The sequence below is a fragment of the Dendrobium catenatum genome, unplaced genomic scaffold, assembly GCF_001605985.2.
Source record: "Dendrobium catenatum unplaced genomic scaffold, ASM160598v2 fragScaff_scaffold_231, whole genome shotgun sequence".
Taxonomy (NCBI): domain Eukaryota; kingdom Viridiplantae; phylum Streptophyta; class Magnoliopsida; order Asparagales; family Orchidaceae; genus Dendrobium; species Dendrobium catenatum.
The window spans coordinates 928,728-948,215 of record NW_021318693.1 but is presented as its reverse complement, the minus strand read 5'-3'; the positions used below and the strand labels follow the sequence as shown (position 1 = coordinate 948,215).

At 30.4% G+C, this 19,488-nt stretch overlaps 2 protein-coding genes across 2 annotated transcripts; one reads left to right on the top strand and one right to left on the bottom strand.

Moving 5' to 3' along the window:
* The first annotated feature begins 11,870 nt into the window (after positions 1 to 11,870).
* Positions 11,871 to 17,201, top strand: LOC110109252. Its single transcript, XM_020840222.2, has 4 exons — positions 11,871 to 12,058; positions 12,413 to 12,530; positions 14,947 to 15,149; positions 16,628 to 17,201. Exons 2-4 carry the CDS (start codon positions 12,435 to 12,437, stop codon positions 16,944 to 16,946), a joined length of 618 nt encoding a protein of 205 aa, XP_020695881.1. The 5' UTR covers positions 11,871 to 12,058; positions 12,413 to 12,434; the 3' UTR covers positions 16,947 to 17,201.
* A 1,368-nt stretch (positions 17,202 to 18,569) lies between these two features.
* LOC114579186 (putative disease resistance protein RGA4) lies at positions 18,570 to 19,433 on the bottom strand. The gene has a single exon (XM_028693082.1). It carries the CDS (start codon positions 19,431 to 19,433, stop codon positions 18,570 to 18,572), a length of 864 nt encoding a protein of 287 aa, XP_028548915.1.
* Positions 19,434 to 19,488: the final 55 nt, after the last annotated feature.

The following is a 19,488-nucleotide window of genomic DNA, read 5'->3' as shown; positions in this document are numbered from 1 at the left end:
AACGGATGACCGCATCACTTTAATTGTTTCATCTAAGTTAGACCTCACACTGGGGAAGTGGGGGATTGTAGAAACTCACATTAGAGTGATTAGAGGCTAATTTTGCAGTCGTCATTGACTAATAGAGAACTTTGTGCTATATTGAGCATCTAATATGGCTCATATTCTTAGAATTTAAGCATTAGAAAGATGTTTTATTATCAATTTTTCATTGAACTATAGTGGCATTGTCATTATTAGGCTAACCTCACCTGGTTACATGCATGAATAAAACACATTGTCTTTTAAATATAATATAATGATGTGATGACCAATCATATACCACTTAGGCAGAGAACACATGCCTCCCTTTTGATAGGAGCTTGGAGTGCGATTACAGTGACACATCCTTGTGAGCTTTGTTAGACTTAAGTTTGTTGCCTTGGGAAATTTGATATTGGGGGTGGATGGGTGGTTGCTTTAAGTGTTAGCGACTTGTTAGTAATTGGACTATTGGGTTTTCTATTTATGTATTTTTATAACTTCTTGTGTTCTTGACATTATATGTGGAAGATATATTGAGCAATTATTTGCTCCAATGCCCTTCATTGAGAAGCGGATGGTTGATGTGTGTGAGGCTCCAGATTTGGCTTTTTTTGTGATTATTCTTAGATTTTGCGGAGTACTAGTGATGGTAATGTTCCATGGTTGTGATTCTTGGTGATAGGGCTTATCATTAGGAAGATGGAGTTATATTTTGTATTTAAGCTTGTCAATGAAATAAAATTCTCAAATTTATATTCAATAAAGTCTTAGACCAAGGTTTACAACTTAATGTTTTGTAATGGGCTGTAGTTTTCTCTTAGAAATTTTATATTCCTTTTTCTTGTGATCATGTGTGGAGGGAATTTCATATTTTCTTAATAATTTTGACTCTAGCTTAAATCATCTTTGAGTGAAATTTTATGGTCTTTAAGATTTTTCAAGGGTTTTATTAGTCTTTCTTAAACTTAAACTCGAAAAAGTCTTATGCGGGTTATACATAAGACCCAAAATAATGATGCAACAACAACAACAACAACAACATCAAATCTTTATCCCACTACATGGGGTCAGCTAAAAGAATCTTTTTTGTACATTGTGTTATGTTAAGAGTCAAATTTTCATTTTAGTCTAATAAAGAAAGGTCATTTCTAATATTTTCTAACCAATTCTTTTTAGGATTCCCACTACTTTTCTTAACATAAGCCAAATCTATACATCTACTCTCCTAATCGGGTCATGAAAAGGTCATTTTATGTGGCCAAATCATCTAAGGTGACTCTTTTTAATCTTATTTACCATTGGAACTACTCCAACCTTTTCACGTATATGCTTGTTTCGTATTTTGTCTCTAAGAGTAAAGCCACTCATCCATTTGAGCATTGTCATCTCTGCACCACTTAACTTAATATTATGCTTCTCTTTTAATAGCTAACATTATGTGCCATGAAGCATTGCAGGTCTCACCACCATCTTATAGAATTTTTCCTTAAGTTTAAGAGGTATTTTTCTATCACACAACAAACCCGAATAATTCCTCCACTTCGACCATCCAACTTAAATGCTACTAATAATATCCGCATCTTTTTCATGTTCACTCTGAACAATAGACCTAAGATATCTAAAACGTATGCTCTTATTAATGGCTTGATCGCACAAAATCACAATCCCCTGCTAGATCTATTACTTCTAAAATTATACTCCATGTATTCAGTTTTAGATCTACCCAAACAAAAATCTTTAGACTATAAGGTTAACCTCCATAATTCAAGTTTATCTTCAACTCCCTCTCTAGTCTTATCAACAAGAAGAATATCATCAGCAAAAGCTTACACCAAGGTACATCCTCTTGCAAATGTCAGTAAAAACATCCATGACTAAAGCAAAAAGATACGAGCTTAAGATTGATCCTTGATGTAATCCAACTGAAATAGAAAAATACTTGGTCAACCCACCTTGTGTTTGAACACAAGTTATAGCTCTTGCGTATATATCTTTAATGACTTGAATATAAACATTATTAACCCCTTTCTTTTCTAGAACTCTCCATAGCACTTCTCTTGAAACTTTATCATAAGCTTTCTCTAAATCAATTAATATCATATTTAGATCTTCTTTATTCTCTCTATGCTTCTCCATCAAACCTCTCAATAAATGTATCCTACCCGACATGAAACCAAATTGATTTCTAGAAACATTAGTATCACGTCGTAACCTATGCTCCATAATAACTTTCTCTCTCATAATTTTAAAGTATGACACATAAACTTAATTCCCCTATAATTCGCACAATCTTATGCTTCACCTTTGTTCTTAAAAATATGAATTAACACACTCATTCTTCACTCATGTAACATCTTTTCAATCTTCAAAATAATATCAAAAAATTTAGCAAGCCAAGAAAAAAATAATACACTCATATGAAAATGGCTTCCAAAGGCTTGAGATGTTTATCATTTGTAATTCTTGAAATTCTCTACGTTTTATATGGCATCATGATCCTACTTCTGGCAGATTACATCGAAGCATTAATTACTAAGATGTTTCAGCTTCCACAACAATTCAACTTGAGACAGCTCTTGGGAATGCTATCATTTAAACTCTATTTAGAATCCTCTTAGAAATGTGGAGTCTCTAGGGTAACTCTCATCATTATGAATCCTTTCACGATAATTTTGAACAGTCTCTTATGAATATGAAGATTTAAAGACATGAAAATTCATTAAAGGAAAATATTACATTTAGAGAATGAATTTGCTGAATGTTATTAGAGATAATTAATTTAGAGTTATTATGTGCTAGTAGATTTGGCGTTTGATATCTTAGCTTCGGCTGGGTTAAATATAAACATAAATCTGACAATGGCAGCTACAATTGTTGTTGGTGATTGCTGGTGATAATAGCCAGAATATGTTATTTACTTTTCAGAAGTCAAGACAGATCACTTATAGTACTGAAGATGATTTGAATCAGCATAAAAGACTTGTCAACGCTTCTGCGAAGGTAACCGTCTTTCTTTCTTTCACGCGTTTCTTCGACAAATTTGGTTGGACAGAAAAATCGCGTAGGTGAAATGTGCAATGCCAATATTGGTGTCGCACTGTTCACCCTCAACCGATTAGCGATTTTTTTGCCGTTTGAATAAAGCAAACCAGTTACGACTTACGGTCGTTTGGAGTTCGGTTGGAGACGCCCTAAGGCAAGTAGGCTTATTGTATTACCAAAATGGATATCAAATTGATGCAAGGGTACATGCTGGTAAGCGCAAATGATGTATTTGAAGTCACTGTACAAGCTAAATAAGGCATTTCAAATATTTTAATTTGTTTCAATATCCAAAAGATTTCGTAATTGTTTTTAATTCTTTCTTTTCAAAGTGTAAATGTGTTTGCTGTAATGCGTATCTTATGGTGCTTCAACTAAATGCTATTTATCATGGCAAATTAAGCAGATTTTAAAAATCTTATATTATTGTTTGTAATTCTTAAAGGTCTAATTCATGTATCTTTCCATATAACTGAGGAGAAGCTACTTTTCTCACCACACAACAACCTCATCCATCCATTCAATCATCTGATAATGGATGTGATCATTCATGTATACATATTTTTAGAATTTTCCATCTTTTATTTTATTTTTTAAATAATACTTGCAAGAAATCAAGTTGAAACTGCTTGTTTCAGTCCTAGAAGTTTTTTATTTTTTATTTTTTTTTTTTTCGGAAAATTGCCAATATTCACATAAAACGGTGGCCTTCCGATGACCCAGTTAGGAAAGTAGAGTTATTAAATTTGACTTATGTTAAGAAAGGTAGAGGCATACCTAAAAAGACTTGGTTAGAAAATATTATGAATGATCTTTCTTTATTAGATTTAAACGATAATTTGACTTTTAATTGGACACAATGGAAAAAAAAGATTCATGTAGCTGACCCCACGTAGCGGGATAAAGGCTTGATGTTGTTGTTGTTACTGGAAAAATTGACAATGTATAGTTGACATTTTATAATAAACTTGTACTATTGATGTCTTATGGGATGTAATGAAAATTATTGTGGAAATTGTTCAACAACTTTACACTGAGAAGACTTTATTGAATGTAACTCTTAGACTTCTATAAGGGATTGTTTAGTTGGAAGAAAAGTGAATGCAAAGCATAGTAAATATATTTTTTAAACTTTTTAGTATTTGGTTGGATGAAAAATAAATTCAAGATAAAGTAAAGTAAATGCAAAAGAATTTCATTCTAGTTCTAAGTAAAATATACAGAGTAAGTTATAAATATTTTTTTTATTTATAATTGTAATAGCTAAGTTATTTTTCCTATAATAATTTCATAATCAATTTTATAAAAAGCTAAAGTGCTATCAAACAAACACTAAATGTCATTCAAAATAATTTTGTTCACAGATCATCTGCTGCACTATGATATTCACACAGATATCTAATTACTTTTTTGGTATGAAGGCTGGGCACTGATTTCTGAGTGATGACAACATCTAAATTATTAAAAATTTAATACATATTTAAAATAAATAAAATTGCTTATTTTAATTTATTTTGTTTTATGTGTTGAAATATTAAAGAATTTTTTAATGTAGAAATAATATTTTAATATCAAAGAGTAATATTTTTATACATTTTATAATTTAATCGTAAAGAGTGATATTTTTATGCATTTTAAAATTTAACATCAAATACTACTACAACAACAAGCTTTTATCCCATTATGTGAGGTCGGCTACAAGATTTTTTTTTTTCATTATGTCTTGTTAAGAGTCAAATTCTCATCTAAATCTAATAGAGAAAGGTCATTTCTAATATTTTTCAATCAAGTATTTTAGGTCTACTTTATCTTTCTTAATATTAGTCAAATCTAATACATCTACTTTCTTAACCGGGTCATCAAAAGTCCACCGTTTTATGTGACCGAATCATCTAAGGCTACTCTCTCTAATCTTATCTTCTACTATAGCTACTACAACCTTTTAATATATATGTTCATTTCGTATCCTGTCTCTAAGAAGAAATTCACTGATCATCCACTTAAGCATCCTCATCTCTGCAGCACTTAGCTTAATATTATGCTTCTCTTTTAATATCCAACACTCTGCACCATAAAGCATTACAAGTCTCACTATCATCTTATATAATTTTCCCTTAAATTTGATTGGTACTTTTCTATCACACAACAAGCCCATTGCATTCCTACATTTCAACTATCCAGCTTAAATTCTACTAATAATATCCTCATCTTTTTCACCATCACTCTAAACAATATGCCTAAGATATCTAAAACGTGTACTCTTATTAATGACTTGATCGCCCAAAATCACAATCCCCCCACTAGACCTATTATTACTAAAATTACACTCCATATATTCAACTTTAGATCCGCTCAAACGAGAGCCTTTAGACTCTAAGATTGACCTCCATAATTCAAGTTTACCTTTAACTTCCTCTCTAGTCTTATCAATAAGAATACTATCATCAACGAAAAGCATACACTAGGATACAACCTCTTGCAAATGTCTTGTGAGAACATCCATGACTAAAGAAAAAATATATGGGCTTAAGGCTGATCCTTGATGTAATTCAACTGAAATAGGAAAATATTTAATAAAATCACCTTTTGTTTGAACATAAGTAACAACTCCTACATACATATCTTTAATGACTTGAATATAAACATTATTAACTCATTTCTTTTTTTATAACTCTCAATAGCACTTCTCTTGAAACTTTATCATATGCTTTCTCTAAATCAATAAAAATCATATGTAGATCCTCATCATTCTCTCTATACTTCTCCATCAAATCTCTCAATAAATGCATAGCTTCCATAGTAGACCTACCTCGCATAAATCCAAATTGATTTTGAGTTAGTGTCACGCCACAACCTATACTCCATAACTCTCTCCCATAATTTTAAAGTATGACACATTAACTTAATTCTTTAATAATTCACACAATCTTATGCATCACTTCTATTGGAATGAACACACTCATTCTCCACTCCTGTAGCATCTTCTTAGTCTTCAAAATAATATTAAAAAGAATAATAAGCCACGAAATTCCCTCATCTCCTAAGCATTTTCACACCTCTATTAGAATATCATTAGGTCCAACATCTTTTCCACGCATCATTTTCTTTAAAGTCTCTTTAACTTCGGCTTTACTAATATGTCGATAAAAACAAAAAACTTTATTTTTTTAAGGGTTTTAAATTCACTAAAGTCAATCACATTCTCATAATCTTCATTGAAAAGTTTAGCAAAATATCTCATTCACCTTTGTTGAATATCATCTTCTAATAAATACATTTTTTAATCTTCATTATTATTATACTTCACTTGAACTAAATTTTTGTTAAGCCTATCTTTTTGTTTAGCTAACTTATACATATATTTGTTACCCTCCTTATATCTAATATACTATATAAATCATTAAAAGATAAAATTTTTGCATTGCAAATTACTTTCTTAGATTTATTATAGGCATTTTTATATTTTTTCAAATTATCAGATTTTTTACAACTAAACTAACTTTAATAACAATTTTTTTTATATATTTTTTATATTTTCTTGCACATTTTTATTCCACCACCAATATTTTTACTATTAGTAGTTTTTCCCCTTGATACTCCATTTGCATCTTTTGCAATAATTTTAATATCATTAAGTACTTTTTTCAACATAATATTTGGTTTCTTATGCACATATAAAATCTTAAGATATATAATCTTACTCTTAAAAATATTTTTGTTAATATTATTTAAATGCTCCAATATAATCCTAGAATAACGATTACATTTTTTTTATCTTATTCCTATTTATCTTAAAATTCAAAACTAATAAGTGATGTTGGATACATAAACTTTCACTTGGAATAATTTTACAATATTTGCAATATAAAAGAACCATTTTTCTTGTATGAAAATAATCAATTTGAGTTTTACTATATTCATTCTTATAAATGATGAGATGTTAATATCTTTTCTTAAATAAAGTATTAACAATTACAAAATCATAAGCTAGATGGAGAAAAATCAAATACACTCTTACCACCTTTATTTGTCGCTCTGATGTCATAACCATCATGAATGCTTTTAAAATTATCTACCTCTCTCCTAATATGTCCGTTTAAATTTCCTCTAATTAAAACTCTTACTTCTAGAAGTATCATTTGTATTAGTTTTTCTATGTTATTCAAATATTTTAATTTTAAACATATATCTAAACTTACTTGAGGAGCATAAGCGCTTATAATATTAATAATTTTAGCATCAATAATCTTTAAAACTATAATTCTATCAATTTTTACAATATCATCCTTCAAATTCTTATCTATAATCACACCTACATCATTTATAGTACGACTCATACGAGAATATCATAGTTTAAATCTTAACCTATCAATCTCTTTAGCTTTATTTCCAATCCATTTAGTTTCATGAATGCATAAAATATTTATCTTCATATGGATCATAATATATATTAATTTCATATATTTCCTGTAAGGGAACATGTATTTCAAATTCCTATTCTAATGTTAGTTTCATGTACAAGCTTATTTGCTCACATCAATCCATAATGTGAGAACCCTTGCTTATTTAACAATGCACTCGGGCGCCGGTGCAGCAGCCCTTGCTCACTTGCCATTGTATTCAGGCCATATAATGTGTCGCTTCCTGGAATGCCCTAGCATTAATATAATCTATTAAATGATTTATATCATGATTATTCGATAAATTTTATGCTGACTGTCGACTACCTAACATAACCCTCAACTTTTCTCATTTAGGACTTGGGACTATGAAGCGACAGTGTTAAAATTTAACACCAAATAATTAACACACAAAAATTTCCTTCCAAAGATGATAGATCCTTCCGAGTTCCAATTCAACATGCTTTCAGTGGAAGCAATAAATTGCATTGAATACAAGGTATGAGTTTTAAATAATCTCTGAGTATTTTTTATTTTATAAATAATATTGAGAGCATTGTGGCAAGAGATTACATGTATTGTTTAATCATGTTCCTTTTTATATAAGAATCTAGAGATTAATGTTTCGTTTGGGTCAACTTTTGGCAAGAAGTTTTTGTTGTTGTTAAAAAAAATTATACTCTAAAGTTACTTTAATAAATAGTAAAAAAACTGTCCTAAAATGATGATCTTCTTTAAAATACTCTTAGTAATTGATGCTTATCTAGACGAATAAGATAAGTGATTCAATATGGATGACATACAAGTTGGAAGTAGTCTAAAATCTCTAGTGTGTTTGTGCATGATTCTGTCTCTCTTTCTCTCTACTGATAAGTGCAGATATATATATTTTCAAAATAAAATTAGAAACATTTCTCTAAAAAATGAGCAATCAATATATTTAGCAAATTAAGACTGTTATGAGTCATATAAAGTCAAAGTTAAATTTTATAAAAAAAAATTGAGTGTATGGAGTTAGTTGCTTTTAAGCCTAATCATTTCAACCTACCATATATTGCGAGAAGATGTTGAACATTATTCAAATAATATTTATGTCGTTAATTTCTAAGAAAAAATAAATTATGTCCATTATTGCATTTCAACTTCAGAAGTCCATTTGTAGCCAAAATAAATAAATGAATATGATATCTCAATATTTTTTGATAATATATAAATCAAAACTCCACATCATATTTAAGAAAAAAACAAAGCGCACTACATATTATTATTTTTACTATGCTAATATTAAATGGAGTTTTTGCCAAACTAAATATTTAATAACAAGTAGTCCTCATACAATAATAAAATAATAATTTATTTAATATGTCCAATCAATAAATATCAAATTTACTTTTTTTTTTCTTTTTTTTTTTTATATTTAAGAAATCATCCTTTCCATTTTATGAACTTTTAAGTTTAACTTTAGAAAAAATAGAAAATTTAAAGGACTTTTTGATTTGTTGAAAAAGGAATTTAAAGTAAAAGGAATATAATATATTTGAAATATTTTAGAATTATTTAGATGAGCGTAAAACAAATGAAAATAATAATTATTATTTTTGTTTGAAGTAAAGTCAATGTAATGTAAAACTCAATGATGGTAGTTAGCGACGATAAGCATGGGCGGCAACCAATGGTGGGGTGATGCAAGAACAATATCAACCTGAACTACTAGTAGAAATTGATGAATGTGAGTCAACACTTGGAATCTTTCTTTCCATATGCAGAAAGTTCTCTCAACAACATTTCGTAGTTGGGCATGACGATGATTATATAGCTCTTGTGCAACCGTACCTACGAGAAGCATCAAAACTGTATTCACCCAAGTGATACCGATACCCTTTAAATGATGCAAATAGTTTATCTATGTTTGTGTATCAGGAATCAACAAAAACATATTTATTAGCACTCACTTTAAAATCACCTTTTTGGACTGCTCATCGTAAAACTCTCATATCAGTTGCTGATCCTTCCCAGCTGGATCCCACATAAATGTCAAATGATACTATAACAATGACGTTTTGAGAAGTGAATCGCTTCCTATTACAATATTGATTATGCAAGTTTCTGTTAACAACGGCTGGAATGTGAGTCCCGTCTATAGCTCATACTGCATTTTTGTAGAATCAATAAAATTGAGCATTCGAACGTATAAAAGGATGGCATTCTGCTTCGACACTTAGCATTATAATAAATTCATTAGATAATGATATTATAGCACAGAAGACCACATTAAAATACCCACTAATAATTTCAAGAGAATGCTGAAAGAACTTCCACAACTGTCTGTAACTGTGTGCATGAGCTATATACCCCGCAATAAATAGTCAATTGCTCTTGCATAAAAAAATTTTTAGTACATGAAGCAAAGAATGACTTTCCAACAAAGCCTTAGTCACACGTCTAAAAAATATTGCTATATTCCATTTTTAATTCTATAAATCTTGGCCTATATTTAAAATGTTACATAATTTTTACAACTAAACTAATTTTAATAAATTTTTTTTGTTATTTTTTATCTTTTCTTGCACATTTTTATTCCACCACCAAATATTTATACTATTAGTAGTTTTTTCCCCTGATACTCCATTTGTATCTTTTGCAACAATCTTAATAACATTAAGTACTTTTTCTAACATAATATTAGATTTCTTATGCACAGATAAAATCTTACTCTTAAAAATATTTTTGTTAATAATATTTAAATGCCCCCATCTAATCCTAGAATAACGATTGCTTTATTTTTTATCTTCTTCCTATTTATCTTAAAATTCAAAACTAATAAGCGATGTTGGATACATAAACTTTCACTTGGAATAATTTTACAATATTTGCAATATAAAAAAATCTATTTTTCTTATATAAAAACAATCAATTTGAGTTTTAGTATATCCATTCATATAAATGATGAGATGTTAATATCTTTTCTTAAATAAAGTATTAGAAATTACAAAATCATAAGCTAGCTAGTGAAAAATCTAATACACTCTTACTACCTTTAATTGTCGCTCCAATGCCATAACCACCATGAATGCTTATAAAATCATCTACATCTCTTCTAATATGTCCGTTTAAATCCTCCAATTAAAACTCTTTCTTCCATAGGTATCATTTGTATTAATTTTTCTAGGTCATTCCGATATTTTAATTTTGAACATATATCCAAACCTACTTGAGGAGCATAAGCGCTTATAGTATTAATAATCTTAGCATCAACAATCTTTAAAACCATAATTCTATCAATTTTTACAATATTATCCTTCAAACAATTATCTATAATAACACCTACATCAATCACTTTAGCCTTCTCTCTAATCTATTTAGTTTCCTGAATGCATAGAATATTTATCTTCATATGAATCATAATATATATTAATTCCATTAATTTTTTATGAAAGGTAATATGTATTTCAAGTTCTTATTCTAATGTTAGTTTCATGTACTGGCTTATTTGCCCACATCAATCCATAATGTGAGAACCCTTGCCTATATAACATAAATAATTTTTCTACAATTTGCTCCTTTCTTTTCATTGCTTAGGCCCTACGATTTTGCTTTTCTCATTTATTTCTTCGTTGTTGTTCTTCTTTGGCTCCTTCGTCGCTGTTTGACTTCGCTCCTTTGACGATGTTCCCTTCGTGTTGGATCGGAAGTTACGTCATTTTGATCGGAAGCAACAATGGGAGCTCGCTCGCTGTGAAGGTAACTTTCTCCCTATTGCACGTTTCTTCAGCCAAATCCCGTAAATTCGCCGATTCAAAGGATTTTGTAAGGTGTTGTTTGGCAATAAGTGGGATTTAACTTCAGTGGGATTTAATAAATACTGTAAATCCAGATTTAGTAAATCCCGAGGGTGTTAAATTCTGAAAACTGTTTGTATGACAAATGTTAAATCCTGTTAAATCATGAGAAACTGTTTGACAACATAGTTTATTATTTATGGTAGATAGGAATTTAAATGTGAAGAAGATAATTATAATTTTAAGATAATTACATATAATATAAAAGTACAACTTGAATTCATAATATGTAACTGAAAATTCAATAAATAGGAGATGACAAACTAATATTGATTAGTTAATTATTTTTTGAACATAGAAATATTTCACTAATACTTATACTAATGAATTAATTAATTATTTAAAGATTAAACTGATCTAATGACAAGTATATTATTAATAGCTATAATAACCAATCAACTATAAAAATATTAATTAAGCTAATTATATTAATATTTAATTACTAATCATATTTCTAATTATTAAATTAAATTAATTTGGCAATAATTATACTATTAATTATTTAATTAATTTACTTAATTATTAATATTTTAGATTATATTAATTAAGGTGTCTAGGGCTTGCTTTTCATCTTCTCTTTTCGTCGTTGCTGTTTTGCTTCGTTGCTTCGCAGGTGTAGAGATTGCACGAGTCGCTTCTTCTGCTCCTTCGTTGCTGTTCGACTTCACTCCTTCGACAACTCTCCCCTCCTGTTGGATCGGAAATTAAGACATTTTGATCGGAAGCAACAACGGGAGCTTGCTGGCCGTGAAGGTAACTTTCTCCCTTTCGCGCGCTTCTTTGGCCAAACTCCGTAAATCAGCCGAACTAGAGGATTTAGTAAATCCGAGATTTACGGCAAAAAGAGGGAAACGGAGGATTTATTGCGCCGTGAGATTTACGGGGCGATAAAATCTCGTTTGGCAGAATTTAGCATAAATCCTGCTAAAATCCCGCATAAATCTTGTTGCCAAACAGCCCCTAAATCTGGGATTTACCACGAAAAACGGAAATTTCCGTCAACCGCGGCTTAGATTTACCGCGAGATTTGGTTTTGCATTTTTTGCCGTTTGGCTGGATTTAGCTCAAATCCGTACCTAATCCGGCCTAAATCCTGCATCCAAACAGCCCCTACGAGCGGGAAAGGCGGATGGAGAAGAAGGTGGTTGTGGTTTGTAGCCTTGTGGGCTTTCTTGGTCTTCTTTCCGCTGCCCTTGCGTTTGCTGCGGAGGCTACAAGGATTAGGGTTAGTCGCCTTCTCCTTATTCTTCCATGTTGGGACTACTTATTTTGTTGAACTGGTTAAGGATGGTCTGCTATTCGTTTATCTATTTTTGGTAGTTTTGTTGAATTCTAGGCTTTCTAGGCATTCTTTGGAAGATGCAGTTGGTAGTTTCGTTATGGGAAGTGGTCATATATCTTGTTCCGAAAGAAAATCTAATTATTTCTGGATATTGAGTTTGATTTGTTTGTTTGTTGGAGCTGAGGATGTTAATTTTGATAGGAAAGACGTGTTTCTATCTTCTATGTCTGAAATCATTGAAATTTAGTGGTTGATGGTTTCTGTTGTTTTGTTTATTTGTTAAGAAGCTCTATTTCATGCGAATTTTGAGTTATAGGGCTAGGCATTTAGTATTTCTAGATTTGAAATTTGCATTTTTATTTGGTTATTAACCAAGTTCATCTTTGCATTTTCTTTTTGCTTTTGGAAATATTGTTTTCTGCCACTAATGAGGCTTCCTTCATTGAATGTATTAAGTTGCAATGTTTTCAAAGGTGAAGTTTTAGGTCGAGGCATTTTACATGTCATGAGGGTGACGCCTAAGCCTTGAAGTAAAGGGGCGTAAGGTCTATATGAAATTTGTTTATTTAAAAATTTTAAATACAAACTTATAAAAAAAGGAATATATAAAATGGAACTTAAAAAATCTACAAAATAGGGATGATTTTCATAGAAAATAAAACATGAAACATTTCTAAAATAATAGTGAAGACTTGAGTAGGAAATAGTGAGTAAGCATTTTTGTCTTGCCTCCAACAATATGACAGTGTAATCTTCATCAACCTCCATCTAATATGCCATAAAACATTGGCACTAGGCATTTGAAAATCAAATTTAAATTTGCAAGCCTTTGTCAAACCTCGATTGATTGATGTACTTATTAATTTGAGTTCATCATTGGCATACTTAACACGAAACTGCATAAATGGCCTTGGAATACGAAGGCATTATCATGATGAAGTTCAGATTTTTTGAGAAACATGTTCGTTCATTCATGAGGAGAAGTACACTCTAATAATATTTTTTTTCAAAATGCATTGTATTATTGAAAAACATTCAAGTTATGAATTATTATGTAATGCTTCAAGCCATTAATAATGAATACAAGTTAACTTTATTTGGTTTGGACGTTTCAATGTGAATTATTTGAGTTGGGTAGGATGATTGAAACTTACTCTCTTCCATAACACAACTTGCACATGTAATTGTGTTTAGCTCAGTTTTATGAAATTGGGTTTTTGAAATAAACCTTTTCCCCTAAACTCAATGAAATAATGAGCAAGTCAATTAGGTCAATGGAAATAAAATTTTTTTCCCATGCCTTCACTTTGTATGCATTATAATAGAAAATTAATGGTAAATTTATACAAAGGATAAAAATCCATTCAATCTATTACTTTAATGTGCTCTACTTTTATGTGTTTACAAAAAAATAATATATTTTTAGCATACTATATACAACTCATGACACTCTTATTCTATCATTTCCTAAATAAGTACTATTTTTTCCCCTCATTCAATCTTTATCACGTAAATCACTTTTAGCAACATCTTTATTATTTAACATAGTCTAAAAGCAATGATATGCTTTGATGTTTTATCTCTTATATTGAAAACCTGTGTTTGTTTTCATGCTAAGAGTGTCAATGAGCTGAGCACGAATGATTTGGGGCTTTGTTTGTTTCGGTTCACTAACTATCAGGTAAAACAGAAATGCACTAATTTTTATCAAACAACTAAATAATTTTATTCATGTTCGAGTGATTTATTATGAAGTCAAATACAAATTAGACATGAACTATAAACCACCATCAATTTCATCAATTTTTTTTTATTTATGGCTTCAACTGACCTGAAAAAAATTGTGATTTTTATATTATAACATTTTTGTAAGGGTAAAATTCAAAGCTTGCGTTGCACATAATTTTACAGTGGATTCAATAACTTTCAATAGTAAAATATATAGGTGAAAATAAATAAAATATTTAATTTTATGAATTTATGTATATATAGAAATGTTTATATGGATATTTATGTACATCAAGTGCTTATTGACAAGCTGAACATAATTAAGATGGTCATTGTTTTGCTCATCAGGTAATTGCGTTAAAATTTCTTTTTTAAGATTAGGTTGTTTAACTGTGTTGAAAAACTTGTTTAAGATCAAGTCGATTAACGAATGAGTTGATCATACATAATGATTGAGCTGAACACAATCTATTTGTGAGCATTAAACTTATTTGACACTCCCATTCCATGCTTAGTGCTCAAATTTATTAACTAAATCTTGTTGAATTGAGTGGCTTTTGATCAAAACAAGCCTACTATGAGCTTGTGCTTGTCTTAGTTGAGTTCAATCAATGTGTTCCCTTTCTTTCAGGCTTCTGATGTGGTGACAAAGAATTTGGGTGATTGTATATATCCAAAGAGCCCAGCTGTATATCTTGGATTATTTTCAGCAGTTGTTGTTGCAATAGATCAAGCTGTTATCAATTTTGTTTCCGGGTGCATATGCTGCAAGAGAAATTTAAACCGCCACAACACTAACTGGACTGTAGCATTGATATCCTTCATTGTCTCTTGGTAATTTTTGGGACTAGATGATTATTCTTTTTATTATGCATGGAATATAAGCAATTATGTTTTAGTATGCATGAACACTGCTTACTGCTTAATGCATTTTACATGCTAAATAAGTTAAAGTGAATTTGTTCTTTGTTTATGTGTTTGTGCTATAATAGATTCATACTATGTACGGCTGTTGATTTTAAAGTTTTTCACATAAATTCTATAATATTATTGTTGGGGCAGTACTTTTGTGCAAATTCATGTAGTAGTTTGCAAAAATGGATTTCTGGTTCACTTAGTACATCTCTTTCTATTTTATTTACTAGTTAATTAAATTTATAAGAACGCCTTGTAGACATGAAATAAGTTAAACGAGCATCATGTTATTATAGCATCAATAGTATAAATACTTTTGGATTGAGTGGAACATTTAAACACTATTCAACATTGTAATAATGTCTCTCCCCATCAAATTCTAACATTTTAGCAACCTTAAGAAAATTTTACACGGGTCCTTGAGATTTGGTTCTTTTCTCAACCTATGGCTTTATGCTATTGTTTATTGGTAATTTAATCATCATTATATCATGATCAAAGATGGTATGATACTCACCTCACTGGAGGGTTTTGTCTTTTGCGAGGTCAGGTCTTATCTTGGGCAATTTTGTTTTTTATCATAAAACCATGCACCTAAATTGGACTTGAATTCAAGTTATCTCACTTTGTTATCTTTAAGAGAGTTTGTTATCCTTTTGCTTTATTAATTTTCCCTACTCTAACTTCTGTGTAAATTAATGATTATGGGTTTGTGAAGGATAGATTCTAGAGGATGTGACATGTGAGTGATGGTTTAGCTTTTTATGCATAATAATGGAGTAGACACATTGTGATTAGGCTCATTTGGTGTGCTAATGTAGAAAGAACATGAAAAATAACAACAAATTGGTAGATTGGTAAAATGGTTCAAAGATTTTAGAAGGATGTTGTGTTTGAGGTTTTAAATTTTTTATTAGGTTGTAACATTCTTAATTTTTTTTTTCAGCATTTTGTGACATTAAGAATAATGAACTTGTCCTTATATATGTGGTACTTATGCTGTTTTACTTTGGATTCATGTATCATTTATTGGACAAGAAATGAGCATAATAAATGCTATAATATTTCAACCTGCAGTAATAAAAATACCAAGTTCATTCTTTTTAATGAGATATTTTGTTGGTTTCATGAACATTGTGCTGATGTGGAGTTAGGATATATATTTGATATCAAATATTAAATTGGAGTTGTTATATATTGTATTAGGCTGTCCTTCAGTTGATTCACATCATAACTCAACAAACCTATCACTAAACATATGCCTTTTATTTAAATAAACACGTCATGTTGGTCTTTCTTTTTTATTTGGAAGGATAAAATTATTAACCAATCATCATCTTTTATTCATTTGGAATTTTTCATTATTCTTTGAACTAACTAGTTTTAGCATTCTGCAGGGTTACTTTTGTCATAGCATTTCTTCTATTATTGACTGGTTCTGCACTAAATGATCAGAAAGGTATGCAAAAGATGTACTTGGGCAATTACTGCTATGTTTTGAAACCCGGGGTCTTCTCTGGAGGTGCATTTTTATCGCTTGCAAGTGTTTCTTTAGGAATTATTTACTATTTGGCACTTCAAAAACCAAAAAGTTCACAGTCATGGGGTCCTCCACATAATCAGGGGATTGCTTTAGGACAACCCCATATCCCTCCTCAGACAGAAAATCCAGTCTTTGTGCACGAGGATACATACAATAGGCAACAAGTTTTATAGCAAAATTTTTTAGTTTGCAGAAGGCCAGAACAATATCTTTATAAATCTGTCTATAAAATCGGAACTATTTATAAACACTGCATAAGGGCTTTGTGTGTTGTTTTATTTGTGATAAAATATTATGTAATTGTAGGGGAAATTGTAGTATTAGGTCTTAATATTTTATGTGTATTTTTTGTGGGTTGTATTTATGGAATCTTATAGTTAGTTGTTGTTTGTTTCTATGATATCTATTATGATTTTGTATTATGAGCAGATGATATCTAAATATTGTTTAGATTTTGATATAATGATTAATTCTAGATAAAATTATATTATGAGTAAGATGATATTGAATCGAATATAGCATGGTTAGTGGTTTTTTTTAGTACTTTGGTTTGTCAGAACTATGCTTTTGTATATATAATGTTGAAACTAAGAAATTCTTATGGGATTGAAAAACATTAAAAATCTTCCAAGTTTGTAAGTTAGCATTTTAGACTATGAATGATTAAAGAGTAGTATTTATAGGGCTGTGTAAATACGTATTTTATGAATAATTTGATGTTTGTTCATAGAATATTTTTTATTCATAAAATTAAATTAATTTGAACAAAATTTTAAAAATTTGCCATATAATAAAGAATTTTAAGCTTGCTTATTTATGTTCATGAGTATGTTTGTTTGATATTTAATAAATAGTTTAATAAGAAAAATATAAAATGATAATTATAATTGATATTTTATTTGATGATTTATTTTATGTTATTATATTAAAAATTTTAATAGTCTATAACTTTTAAAATTATTTATATTTTGATATTTATATATGAAATGAAAATATAAAATAAATAGTTGGATGAATAAATAAGATATTTTTATTAATATTTATAAAAAAAAATGCAATCAATAATCTTCAATATATATCTTCTCCGTGTTGTACTATCAACAACAAAGTTAATAATTGTAATTTTTATCTAAGACAATAAATTAAGAAGTTTAAGCAAATAAAAAAGTTAAATTTACAAAGAAGAATATAAGAGACCACCCAGTGATACATAAATAAAATTGAGCGCATCAAATTATTCATTTCACAACATATATAATAAAATATTAAAAGAAGAATGTATTTATATATAAAGGGACCACCAAATATAGTGATACATAAATAAAACAGTGTACATTGATCAAGTGATAAAAATACAAATTGGTTCTTGCTGAGATAAATTAAAGTAGTTTTTTTTTTTAAAGATGATTTTATTCCAGTAGTGAAAGAGAATACAACCAGCTTAAAAAAAAAAAAAAGATTACACAGCCAAAAATAGAAATGACAAGATAGCCAAACGGGCTAAGAAAAAGCTCAAAGTTTCCTGCAACCACCCAAACGCCGGGCAAGGACCATCCATAGGCAGAAACCAACAACAACCTACCAAGAAGCAAATGAAAGAAGAAACAACAACCCAAACAAGGACTCCATACAAAACAAGCTGAAACACATCAGTGGTTGACAATAAGACTCGGCAGTCTGGGTAGTGAGCAAGAACTCGCCACATCATTGCCCATAAAAGGATCAAAGAAGCCGCTAAGCCAACCCCAAGCAGCACATCCACCCAAACTAAAGCCAAGCACCAGTTGGACCTATTTTCAGTGATGAATAGAGATATGAGGAATGCGAGCAATCTTGTGCCGATCGGAGCCTCCATCCTCTCCATACTTCTCCTTTAATTCTGGATGGCATCCCGAAATTGTTAGACGTTCCAAAGAGGGAGGAAGGTTCGGTAATTCCCGAAGCATAGGAGCCCAATAAATATATAGTTTCTGAAGTGAAGATAAGCTTTCCAAGGAGGAAGGTAGAGACTGTAAGGATTTGAGAGATGAAAATTGCAGCTCAGAAAGAGAAGACCTAACTTTCAGAAACCACTGCTCCGCCTCATTTGGAAATGAAACCACCTCATCATTATGCTCAATTCTCAGCTCTTTTAAGGAGGTGATACTTCTCAATGGCTCCATTAGCAACACCGATGGATCACTTATCCAGAGATTATTGAGTATGAGATGACAATTATTAGCGGTCTCCACTTCTCGATATCTTCCCAGAGAGATCAGATTGGGGCAATTTCTAATTGTCAAGAATCTTAGTGCTGCAAGTCTTGCTATTTCATCAGCCAGAGGAAGAGATGTAATGTTTGGGCAGTCAAAGACCGCTAATTTTTCAAGGGGAATAGGATTTGAATTGCAACCAAAGTTCAAAGTCTTCCACCCCATCATTCCTATGCACAAGCTCTTGAGCTTAGGAGGCAAAGAGGGCAACTCTTTCAACTTCGGGCACCTATCTAGCACCAGATTAATTAAGCAAGGAAAGAAACATCCATCTTCAGCAGCTACTCCTGCCTCAAACCAATCCTCTAATGCTTCTAATCCTCCAATATGTAAAACCTCTAGCAATGGAAAGGCTCGGTATTTATCATTCCCATTAAATTTACTTTCGAGCCATTTTACTTTCGGCATGTTATAAAGTTCCAGTGACTTGAGGAAGGAAAGTTGCCCGAAAGGAGGAAGAGAT

What these genes read in the sequence shown, in the direction of transcription:
- LOC114579186 (XM_028693082.1), bottom strand. Translation starts at nt 19,433, where the DNA reads ATGCCGAAAGTAAAATGGCTCGAAAGTAAATTTAATGGGAATGATAAA.
- LOC110109252 (XM_020840222.2), top strand. Translation starts at nt 12,435, where the DNA reads ATGGAGAAGAAGGTGGTTGTGGTTTGTAGCCTTGTGGGCTTTCTTGGT. An exon ending in CGGAGGCTACAAGGATTAGG is followed by an intron (nt 12,531 to 14,946) that starts GTTAGTCGCCTT and finishes CCTTTCTTTCAG; the next exon opens with GCTTCTGATGTGGTGACAAA. An exon ending in ATATCCTTCATTGTCTCTTG is followed by an intron (nt 15,150 to 16,627) that starts GTAATTTTTGGG and finishes AGCATTCTGCAG; the next exon opens with GGTTACTTTTGTCATAGCAT.